This window comes from Pseudophryne corroboree, chromosome 6 (genome assembly GCF_028390025.1).
Source record: "Pseudophryne corroboree isolate aPseCor3 chromosome 6, aPseCor3.hap2, whole genome shotgun sequence".
NCBI lineage: Eukaryota > Metazoa > Chordata > Amphibia > Anura > Myobatrachidae > Pseudophryne > Pseudophryne corroboree.
Genome location: NC_086449.1, coordinates 735,768,462 through 735,780,546, shown reverse-complemented (window position 1 = coordinate 735,780,546; position 12,085 = coordinate 735,768,462). Strand labels below are relative to the sequence as shown.

General features: G+C 42.8%; 1 protein-coding gene across 1 annotated transcript in view; it reads left to right on the top strand.

The window, feature by feature from the left end:
- The first annotated feature begins 2,312 nt into the window (after positions 1–2,312).
- Positions 2,313–12,085, top strand: part of LOC134934676 (tetraspanin-11-like) — a 159,005-nt gene continuing 149,232 nt past the window's right edge. Inside the window, exons 1-2 of the mRNA XM_063930054.1 lie at positions 2,313–2,357; positions 8,813–9,004. Of these exons, the coding sequence (XP_063786124.1) occupies positions 2,313–2,357; positions 8,813–9,004 (237 nt within the window). The remainder of the gene's footprint in view (positions 2,358–8,812; positions 9,005–12,085) is intronic.

The following is a 12,085-nucleotide window of genomic DNA, read 5'->3' as shown; positions in this document are numbered from 1 at the left end:
GTTGAAATCCCGACAGGGGGGAGATAAAAGTATTCCCCCCTCTCCCCTAACCTTCGCTTCCCACAGCCTAACCGTAACATCCCCCCTTTAGCTCCTGACCCTAACCTCCCCCCGGTGGTGCCGAAACCTAACCCGCCCCATAACGTAACCCTAACCATCCCCCCTTAGTGTCTAAACCTAAGCTCTCCCTGGTGGTGCCTAACCCTTACCCCCACGGGTGTGGTAGGGTATGCCGGCGGCCGTGCTCCCGGCGACCAGCATACCGGCGCCGGCATACCGACCGCCGGCATACCGACAGCTGGGTGAGTGCAAATGAGCCCCTTGCGGGCACGGTGGCGCGCCACGCTATCTATTCTCCCTCCATGGGGGTCGTGGACCCCCAAGAGGGAGAAAAAGTGCCGGCTGTTGGGATTCCGGCACCGGTATACTGTGCGTCGGGATCCCAACAGCCGGCAAACTGAAGACCACCCACCCCCACTTCCCACAGCCTAACCCTAACCTCCTCACCTCCCGCAGCCTAGCCCAAAACCACCACCCCCCGCCCCCGGGTGGCGCCCAAACCTAAACCACCTTTTGGGATGCTGGCGGTTGGAATTCCGGCGTCAGTTTCCTGCCCCTGTAGGGATTCTGGCGTCGACATTCCGGCTGTCGGGATCCCGACATTTTAAAATATGACATCTGCATTAGGTGTTGTTCTCTCTCCTTAAAATAACTACATTGGAAATAAAGATACATTTTCCGCATAGCACTCCGACTACAGAACTACTCCGCTTTTTGCATTTTAAACAGGATTTTATGCAAGAGAGATAAAAAACATTTTTGCAGATAGAATTATAGCTGGGAAAGGTGTGTTTGCTTATGCTTGTAACTTTATTCTAAAATGTTCTTCTGTTGATCAGCATAATAATACATCATAGTGGCCTACTCTCATGTATCATGCACTGTCTATTAAGTCAGATATCTCTGTTTGTTCAGTGAAACATTACTGTGAAACTACCCGGTCAGCTAACACTCACCATGTTTATGTATATTTAATGTGTGTTGTAAAAGATATACCTCTAGGGGATTTGTAAATGCGGTTGATTATAAACTGCACTAACCAACAGCGAGATCAGCGTGTCTACATCGCAAAACTCTCATGACTTTCCTGAGGACATTTTGTTTATAGATTGAGCTATAAAGGTTGGAATTATTATGGTTGAATAACTAATATGTAAAAAATATCTTAAGGAAAAATATCAAAACCATTTCTGGTTAGCAATAAAGGAACAGGCTGCGGAAATCCATTTTTTTCTTCTTTTTTATCTCCAATTCTGACCTAGTTTAACTGGGCTTGAATTCAACTCATTAATTTTTAGTTGAGTAGTTATGCTAATTTCCACTCTATTTATGGCAATATTAGCAGTTGATTACAAGCAGCCCTACAGTTTTAAATTAATCTCAAACTGTAAGAAATCACAGAACAAGCAGTTCCATTGACCCCATAAAAAATGATTATCTGGTGTCACCAAAACATTGATTGTAACATTCGTGGTCACCAAACAAGTCTTAAGGGGCCCAAACATCTGCAATTAATTGGGGCAATTCCCCATTTTGCCAATGACTGGATTGGGTCAAAGGCAAAATCCAACATGTTGGAAATTCCGAATTCACTGATTCTGACCCAAAAATGATCAGAATAGATGAGGCAGGGATTATGACATGAAGAATTTTGACTCTGCTCCCCCCCCCCCCCCACCCAAGCCTACCCTCACACTCAAGAATTTGCAGATCATCCAATAATTGGTAGATGCATGGCCTGCATTATCCAGTGCTGCTCCATAAAAGTGCAATGTTACTTTTTATTCAGGACACTCCGTTCAAAATGTAGCACATTGGAACTGATTCAGGTGAGGGTGTATTTAGCATAGCTTTCAGAATGTGCCTGGTATATGTAGACGCATCCTGCATACATGTGTGATCCATGTGATGTTAGTGTATTAGAATACTTAATATTTGTAGACACTCCCTTACTAACATGTGTAAGCCTGAATCTTCAGTGATGGTCCCTGGGACCAGGGGGATGCTGGGAAGTGGGTGGTCCAGTGTGCAGTGTGCCTGGAGTTGGGGATGGAATAAACAGCACAGCAGTGAACTCACATGTCTCTGTGTCCTTATGACTGGATTTACAAACGTATGAACAAAACATGGTGTCAGAAGAAGTTTAACTTGGACTGCTAGTGCTCTCAGAGTGTGAAAGAATCCTGCAGAAGTCTGTAAGGCTGTGATACTCAGTGTCTGCAAAGCCTGCCGTGTGCTCCTCTCTTCAAACAATGAGTAACCATGGATTAGCTCCTCCAACCGGCATGCTGAGTCTGGTAATTTGTCTGAAAACTGGAAAAGATTTAAGCAAAGGTTTAATATATATCTTGCTGCATGTGGAGCTGATTCAGAGGCTGACAAAACGAAGGCATCCATTTTCCTCCATGTGATAGGAGAGGATGTGCTGGACATTTATAATAGTTTTCAGTTTGATGAGGGGCAGAATACGGTGCTATCTTCTATAATACAAAAGTTTGAAGATTACTTTGTGCCAAGGAAAAATGTGACATATGAAAGATATAAGTTTTTCACATGTGATCAGAAGTCTGTAGATGGATTTGATCAGTATGTTACAGAGCTGCAATCACTCAGTAAAACCTGTGAGTTTGGTGATTTAAAGGATTCACCGATTAGAGTTCATATTGTCTGTGGAATACCTGATAATGGACTCAGAGAGAGATTGCTGAGAGAGCAAGACCTAACACTAGAAAAGGCAGTGACTATGTGCAGATCTGCAGAAATAACTAGATTTCAAGCCAAAATGTTACACAAGGAAGCTGATGCTGCTGTATATGTAGTGCAGAAAACAGAGCAAAGCAATCCTCCATTCTCAAGAATGAAGCAGTCTAAGCCACAGTCTAATAAGGAAATGTGTAGTAGATGTGGAAATGCTCACAATCCTAAAATGTGCCATGCTTATGGTAAAACCTGCATGAAATGTGGTAGACTTACCGTAATCACTTTGCCAAATGCTGTAAAATTAAACGTAAAACAACCAAAGTGCATGCTGTTAAACAAACATGAATTATTTGTGGATTGCATTGACCTTTGCAGTGCAGATAAGAAAGAATGGATTGTCCCTTTAACTGTGAACGAGATTGTCATTCCCTTTAAGCTTGATACTGGCGCACAGGTGAATTTAATATCATTTCAAGACTATAAGACTTTTAGAGTAAAACCTAAAATTCATCCAGTGAAAGTTACAGGGTACACTGGGGAGGAAATTCCTGTGAAAGGTACATGCTTAGTGACACTGAAATATAAGGGACAACAGTTTAAAACATCTCTACTGATTGTGGATAAAAATGTGCAACCGATTCTAGGATTAAGTTCCTGTGAGAAACTAAGCTTGCTAAAGAAAGTTTGTATGGTGACATCACAAGTAGAAGATAACTGCAGATCGATATTTACAGAATACAGAGACTTGTTTGAAGGTCTAGGTTGTTTGCCTGGAGAGCATAAAATAAATATAGACACGCAAGTTTTTTCAGTGATACACCCCTGTAGAAAAGTGCTGTTTGCGCTGAGAGAAAAACTGAAACAAGAGTTAAATCACATGGAAGCCTTGGGTGTGATACAGAAAGATGATGAGCCTACTGAATGGGTAAGCTCCTTAGTAATTGTTGAAAAGAAAAATGGACAACTCAGAATATGTCTAGACCCCAGAGATTTAAACAAAGCTATTAAACGAGAACATTTCAAACTACCAACCAGAGATGAAATCATGTCGCAATTTGCAGGAGCAAAATGGTTCAGTAAATTGGACGCATCTTCAGGATTCTGGCAAATGAAGCTAGATGAGGCCAGCTCAGAGCTTTGTACATTTAATACACCAGAAGGTCAATACAGATTTCTTAGACTACCATATGGAATTTTGTCTGCTCCAGAAGTATATCACAAAAAGATACACATGATTTTTGAACATATTCCAGGTGTTGAAACAATGATGGATGACATTATTGTCTGGGCATCTACAAAGGAAGAACATGATTCTAGTTTGAGACAAGTAATGGAACTTGTCAAGAAAGTGAATCTAAAGTTAAACAAGGACAAATGTGAATTTGGCGTGAATACACTTACCTTTATGGGCGATCAAGGTGTAAAACCAGACCCAAGGAAAATATCAGCCATAGTGAACATGGAACATCCTAACAACAAAGACGACGTCAGAAGATTCCTAGGAATGATTACTTACTTAGGAAAGTTTATTTCTCAACTCTCTGAAAGAACAGCCTCTCTTAGATGGTTGTTGGACAAAGATAACGAGTGGATGTGGTCACATGAACAAGAAGAAAGTTGGCAAAACTTCAAACAGATCATTACAGAGCAACCAGTGCTAAAATTCTTTGATCCTGCGAAAATAATAAGAATTTCAACAGATGCTTCGCAATTTGGCCTAGGCTCAGTGCTGTTACAAGAACATGAGGATACATGGCAACCAGTAATCTATGCATCAAGAGCACTGACAAGTGCTGAAACAAGGTATGCTCAGATAGAAAAAGAACTTCTAGCGATCACATATGCATGTGAGCGATTTCATCAGTTTGTGTATGGTCAAACATTTACAGTGGAAACTGACCACAAGCCATTGGTAGCTATCATGACTAAATCATTGCATGACTGTCCCATGAGAATTCAGCGAATGCTTATCAGACTACAGAAATATAATGTACACTTGCTGTACTGTCCCGGCAAATACATGTACATTGCTGATACACTTTCTCGTGCTGTGGACAAAAGTAAAGGTTCCAAAAGTCTGATGGATGAAGAGATAGAAGCCTATGTTAATTTGATTGTAGCTTCTCTACCAGTGTCTCTTGCAAGACAAGAACAGATTAGGGAAGAAACTGAGACAGATGACACAATGAAAGTCTTGAAAGATATCATTCTGAAAGGTTGGCCAGCAGAAAAACATGCGTGCCCGCTGTCTATCCATGATTATTGGATGTACCGCAGTGACCTTACAGTTGTCGATGGTATTATTTACAAAGGCAATAGGTTTGTCATACCTGCACGACTAAGATGCTGTGCAAGATACATGAAGGCCACTTAGGAGAAGAAAAATGTAAGCGGAGAGCGCGTGAAGTTATGTATTGGCCAAGAATGAACCAAGACATAGCACAGACTACAGCTACATGTGAATTATGTCTTACGTATAGACCGAAACAACAAGTCGAGCCACTGAGTCCTTGCGCAGTGCTAGAGAGACCTACCAGAAAGTTGGCGCAGATTTGTTGTAATGGGAAAACGTACATTGTCGTGACTGATTATTTCTCTAACTACCCTGAGGTGAAGACACTACATACAACTACTAGTAAAGCCGTAATCAATTGCATGAAGTCAATCTTTGCAAGGCATGGTGTTCCTATGGAAGTGTTCACTGACAATGGTCCTCAGTTTTCCAGTGCTGAATTTAGACAATTTGCTGATGAGTGGGAATTTGTCCATACTACGTCAAGTCCCCACTATCCACGCTCAAATGGGTTGGTGGAAAGTTCAGTAAAAACTGTAAAGAGTCTCATGAAAAAAGCTCAAGAAGGTAAAGAAGATTTCTACAAAAGTCTTTTAATCTACAGCAGTACACCTTTACAGAATGGACTTTCTCCTGCACAAATGCTGATGGGAAGGAGGATTGGAGCAAATCTCCCGATACATGATGAACTGCTTAATACACATAACTCAGCGTTGGTCAGACTGAGTAAGGAACGTCAACAGGCAAAACAGAAACTGTTCCATGCAGGCGAGCAAAAAGCTTATCTGATCTAAAATCGGGTGACCAAGTCCGTGTCAGAGATCACGAGAAAGGTATTTGGGTGCAGAAAGGTATTGTGCAAGCACAAGCAGCACCAAGATCTTATACTATACGTACAGAGCGTGGAACGGAAGTAAGAAGAAATCGGGTGGATTTAAGATCTCAACCTAACCATAATGAAGACAACATGACTGAAGAATACCCTTCATCTGACATGTATGATGATCCTGATAATGGTGAACAAACCACGATTCTAGAAAGGTCCAATATGGTCGATGAAACGCAGACTTAAATGAAGTAAATTGTTGCTACAGGGAAATCCGCAGACCTGAGAGACTCATTGAAACGTGTTAGATGATGTTCTTAATATGACATTGTTAATTGTTGCATTGAAGCGTACAGGGCTTATCTTTAAAGAAAAGAGGATGTGATGTTAGTGTATTAGAATGCTTAATATTTGTAGACACTCCCTTACTAACATGTGTAAGCCTGAATCTTCAGTGATGGTCCCTGGGACCAGGGGGATGCTGGGAAGTGGGTGGTCCAGTGTGCAGTGTGCCTAGAGTTGGGGATGGAATAAACAGCACAGCAGTGAACTCACATGTCTCTGTGTCCTTATGACTGGATTTACAAACGTATGAACAAAACAATCCAGTGCTGTGTCTGAACTGCAACAAGATTGCTCGGCTGAGTAAACCTCAGGTTACACAGACCGTTCACTGTATTTCCATGGCTGAAGCCAGTAAATCCCCATCTGAAGACAGAGACACTAGCCTTGGCACGCCCACAAAACAAAGATGACACGCCTACATTTTGTGAAAAGGAGACTATCGCTGCCCCCTCCCCGCCCCCAAACGGCTGCAGACTGCCAATAACCTCATGTCTGCAGCCACTTTGCACGTATGGTGGGCCTTGCGCATGTGCAATGTACCGAACATTGGTACACTGCGACATTTACTTTATAGCAACATCAGGCCCATTATTTTTTGCATTATTATGCTTTGTTTTGATCTAAAACCCAAAGACATTGGGGGTCATTCCGAGTTGTTCGCTCGTTATTTTTTTCTCGCAACGGAGCGATTAGTCGCTAATGCGCATGCGCAATGTCCGCAGTGCGACTGCGCCAAGTAAATTTGCTATGCAGTTAGGTATTTTACTCACGGCATTACGAGGTTTTTTCTTCGTTCTGGTAATCGTACTGTGATTGACAGGAAGTGGGTGTTTCTGGGCGGAAACTGGCCGTTTTATGGGAGTGTGTGAAAAAACGCTACCGTTTCTGGGAAAAACGCGGGAGTGGCTGGAGAAACGGAGGAGTGTCTGGGCGAATGCTGGGTGTGTTTGTGACGTCAAACCAGGAACGACAAGCACTGAACTGATCGCAGATGCCGAGTAAGTCTGGAGCTACTCAGAAACTGCTAAGAAGTGTCTATTCGCAATTTTGCTAATCTTTCGTTCGCAATTTTGATAAGCTAAGATTCACTCCCAGTAGGCGGCGGCTTAGCGTGTGCAAAGCTGCTAAAAGCAGCTTGCGAGCGAACAACTCGGAATGACCCCCATTGTTCCTTGTATGGTTTTATTTACCAGAGGGGCTGATGGAGAGCTGATTGTAAAATGGGTGTAAATTACTGTTAAAAGAAGCATACTTAAAAATTATGCATTTCCTTGTTCAAGATGCGTTCCCATCTACAACTGTAGCATGTACTGTATGTCTGGTATACACCTGGCAGGTGTCATAGACAACCACTTGTGTCCATGTTAAAAACCATTCATTTTATATGTAACAAACACATTTGCTATTAGGTATCAATGAAGTTATAATTCTGATCCACAGAAGCACCCCAACTCATGTACTGTCTGGTCCCCCAGAAGAGTGAGTGGTCTTCCCACATCCTGCCCACTTCCTAGTGAAGTGCGAAGGGCAAGGAGGAAAATGCCACAAACTGTGGATCTATGGAGAGTGGACGGAGCCAATACATTGAGTTTTTATGAGAATTGCGCCTTGTTGGCTCCGCCTCCTCTTTAATTCACACCATCATGTCACAAGGAGATAGTGCCTAATGATGAGAGGCTTCCAGCCCTGCCCCCATCAGGTTTTAGCCACATCACACCTCTGCTTCAGCAGGTATGGACTACAGGCAGGACCGACACTACCACTATGTGCCCATAGGTGGTCTCCTAATTTGTCAGGTGTATGGGAAGATTTAAACAGTGAGGGGTCTATTCATGAAGCAGTGAAAAGTGTGGAGAAGTGAGCCAGTGGACAGGATGTCCATGGCAACCAATCAGCATTGAAGTAACATTTATAATTTGCATACTATACAATCTTACGGAGCAGCTGATTGGTTGCCATGGGCAACTTCTCAACAGGCTCACTTCTCTACTCTTTTCACTGTTTCATGAATAGACCCCTGAATGAGTAAATGTCATAGTTGTCACCTTATAACCCCCACAATTGCATTTTGTCTGTGCGTCTGCGCAGACAAAATGAAAGTGTGTCGCTTTGCTATGATGTCACAGAATAGAAGCAGCCACCAAGTCCTCTATCTACAGGGTAAGACGTGAAGTAGGGAACTTCATGGTGGCAACTGAGGGAGGTGGGCACCCAGGACCCACCCATTGTTCCTGATGGCAGAAGTTTCAATTCATGACTGGGCAGTGATCATGTATCCATAATGAGGAAAGCGCATCCTCTGCGCCCTGTGATTAAGTGCATAAGTGTTTGTTTCTGGTCAGTGGGAAAACTCCTGTAAGTGTACAGCTGAGGCTGCAGGAAAATAGGTGATAGACATAACCACCTGCAGTTGTTCATAGCCTGCCATGAGGGATAGCCTACGATTTCATCTAGCATACACATTTCCTAGTGTTTCATACAGTGTGTGCTATAAGAAACATTGCACAGGGCCCGCTTTCACTTCATCATACTATCTAAAATTGGAAATAATATAACTGAAAGACTACGATGCCTTTTCTCTTACACAGATTGCTGGTGCTGCAGTCATTGCCATAGGCCTATGGACCTTAATGGAGAAAACCAGTTACATTACCTTCCTTGCAAACAGTACTCTTTCAGTATCTGCATACATTCTGATGATTGCTGGAGTTGTAGTCATGGTGACGGGTTTCCTCGGCTGCTGCGCAATGATTCGAGAAAACAAAACCTGCCTCTTGCTGGTAAGTAACACTTGCCTTTATGGATTGGTCCACATGGGGGAGACAAGAGCAATAGACGATGTGCATGAGCTGGAAACGTGCTTTATTGGTTAAATCAATGGTTCCCAAACTGTGTGCCTAGCAGAGATGTGCGGCGAGCTAAATGGCTCAGGAGGCACTGGCTAACCCCAGAGCCAGATTTACATGCAATATATGAGCCAAAGGGTACATCTGGGCATTATACACAGGTGCAGCATTATAAACTCCTGGAAATCTGGTGAGTTTTGATTAGAGATGTGTGGAAAGGATACACAGGTGAGGCACTGCCTCACCTTCCATTGACTTTTTTACTCCAGTGTTTGGGCTATAAAAAGTATTAGAATAATGCAAAGATATTTCAAACAAATTATCAGTATTTGTCTATCACTCTCTCTGTTAGCCTTTCTTATTTCGTATCTCTCTCCTCCCCTTCTTCCTCAAGTTCTTATCTCTCCCTTTCTTTCTTTCCCCGTCCCCCCATGTTTTGTCCACACTCTCTGCCAATTTCTTCCCCCCTATTTCTTTCCCCCCCCCTCTACCTGTTCTTTTCCCATTTCTTTGACCTGACTCTCAGTTTCTCCATCTTTTCTTTCTTTTCCTCTCTTGTCTTACCCTCCACTTTCTCCCCCCCCCCCCCCCCTCACCTCAAACACACACAAACAATAGCACAACACTGTCACCTAATTCACATCCGGTAACTCTGCTGATAGTCATCCCCCAGTACTTACTCCACATGTACCTCCTCTCTGGGATATCACTAGTACTCCATGACATTAGTGGCCACAACATGTCCCTTATTAGCACCTAAATGGTACACCCCCAGCTTTCCAGTTAGGTGCTGCTATAGCTTCCTACATGTCCTGTAGTGTTTGCGCACCTTCTCCAGGACCAGCATTCCCCAATAACCCTGCTGATCAGGCTGGGGGTGGGTGCTATGTGCTGCTCATAATTTTACAGATATCATTATGGGTTAAGATTTAAAACAGGAAATATCTTGGACACCTCCTGCATTAGGCCTTCATTAAATAGCCTGATAGTACATCATATGGAAACTGTCATTGGTCGGTAGAAAATCAGCAATAGTTTCCATTTGCCAAAACATGTGAATTACGCTAAGTAACTGGATCGGAATAAATATGTATTCCCGGCTGACGGGATGCCGGTTGTCAGTAAGCCGACAGCGACATCCCGCCCGCCGGCAGCAGGGCGAGCGCTACGGCAGAATGCCGGCGCTACGCTACGAGTCCTCTTGTGGGATCGCTGCACTCGCCACAGGATCTATTCCCACTTTATGGGTGTTATGGACACCCACGAGTAGGAATAGGACTTGTGAGCCGGTATTTCGGCTGGTGGCATTGCCATCTGGCAGGATTTCGGCATTGGTATCATGACCGCCGGGATCCCGACAGCCGGCAAATTGATTGCCTCCTCATGGATCATATGGAGCCCACATAGCGTGGCTGATGACCACACAAACATGCATATTACATGTGTTACATTATTATTATCTTTTATTACAGAGCACCACAAAGTTTCTGAAGCACCATACAAGGAGTATACATAGTAATATATATATATATATATATATATATATATACTGTATATGTACAATATTGTGTAAATGGTTATTGTATAATAGGTCGACACCAAATGGTTCACGTGTGAAAAAATTTGACGCAATGAAAAGGTCGACACGGAAATGGTCGACAAATGAAAAAGGTCAACATGCGCTTTTATTGTTTGTTGGTGTTAAATTTTAGCTACCAGCACATGGAACCCCAATTAGTGCACCGAGTCCCCTCGCATGGCGATCACGGGCAAGGTTACCATTCCCAATTGGAGTCCACATGGATGGTAAAGTATGAAAAAGTTGTAAACATTTAAAGAAAAACTCATGTGGACCATATGTTGTATCAACCATTGTCATGTCGACCATGTGTCCACGGCAACCCTATGCATGTCGACCATTTGGTGTCGACCTATTGACTGTCGGCCTATCATCAGGATACCTGTGCAAACTGTGTGGAATAAAAGTGATGGGAATTCTGGGGAGAGCATCAATCATAATGGAATTTCATTTAGAATATATAGGGCGTGATTCTTAGTTGCATGCAGCTCCATCGGGCAGTAGGGATGGTGTAATGATTAGCATTACCGCCTCACAGCAATAAGGTCATGGGTTCTATTCCCACCATGGCCCTAACTGTGTGGAGTTTGTATATTCTCCCCGCACTTGTGTGGGTTTCCTCTGGACACGCCGGTTTTCTTCCACAATCCAAAAATATACTGGTAGGTTAATTGGCTCCAAACAAAATTAACCCTAATGGGACTGTGTGTGTGTACATGTGGTAGGGAATATAGATTGTAAGTTCCACTGGGGCAGGGACTGATGTGAATGGCCAAAATATTCTATGTAAAGTGCTGCAGAATATGTTTGCGCTTTAAAATAACTGGCAAATTTAAGCAAACAATCGCCTCTTGGTATATCTCTGGGCAAATCGGATGGATCTTGGCCGATTTAATCCATACGTGAAATAGGTGTTTCTGGGAGTCACCCTGGTCCCCACCCCTCTCGGTGCCCCTGCATATACATACAGTACAGTCAATTTTGCAATCTATTAGTGAAATATGAATATTCTGGTTGCAGTCATGCATGGAGCTTTATGCGACTCAGAATAAGGCCTACACCATAAGGTCATATACCACAGAAAGGCATACAGAGTTCCATATTATTCCAATACGGAGAGAGATGGATATTTAGCTAAACCAGTTTTAAAATTTCTTATGATAAAAATAAACTAATCTGTGGACAACAGAAACGCTGCAGAGTTTCCCTTTAATGTCTGCCTTCTATATGTTTCAAACATGTAAAGAAAACATCTATTGTATATCTTCAAACTAAAAACAATTCAGAGTATCCAAGTCTTTAAAAATGTATTTCTATCTTACAAGAACCATGTTGGTCCCAGTCTAATTATACTGTACGCACAGACTATTATTGTGACACATGGCCGAACCCAGGTTTTGATATAGACCATAAATGGGTACTGTCAAAAATCCTTG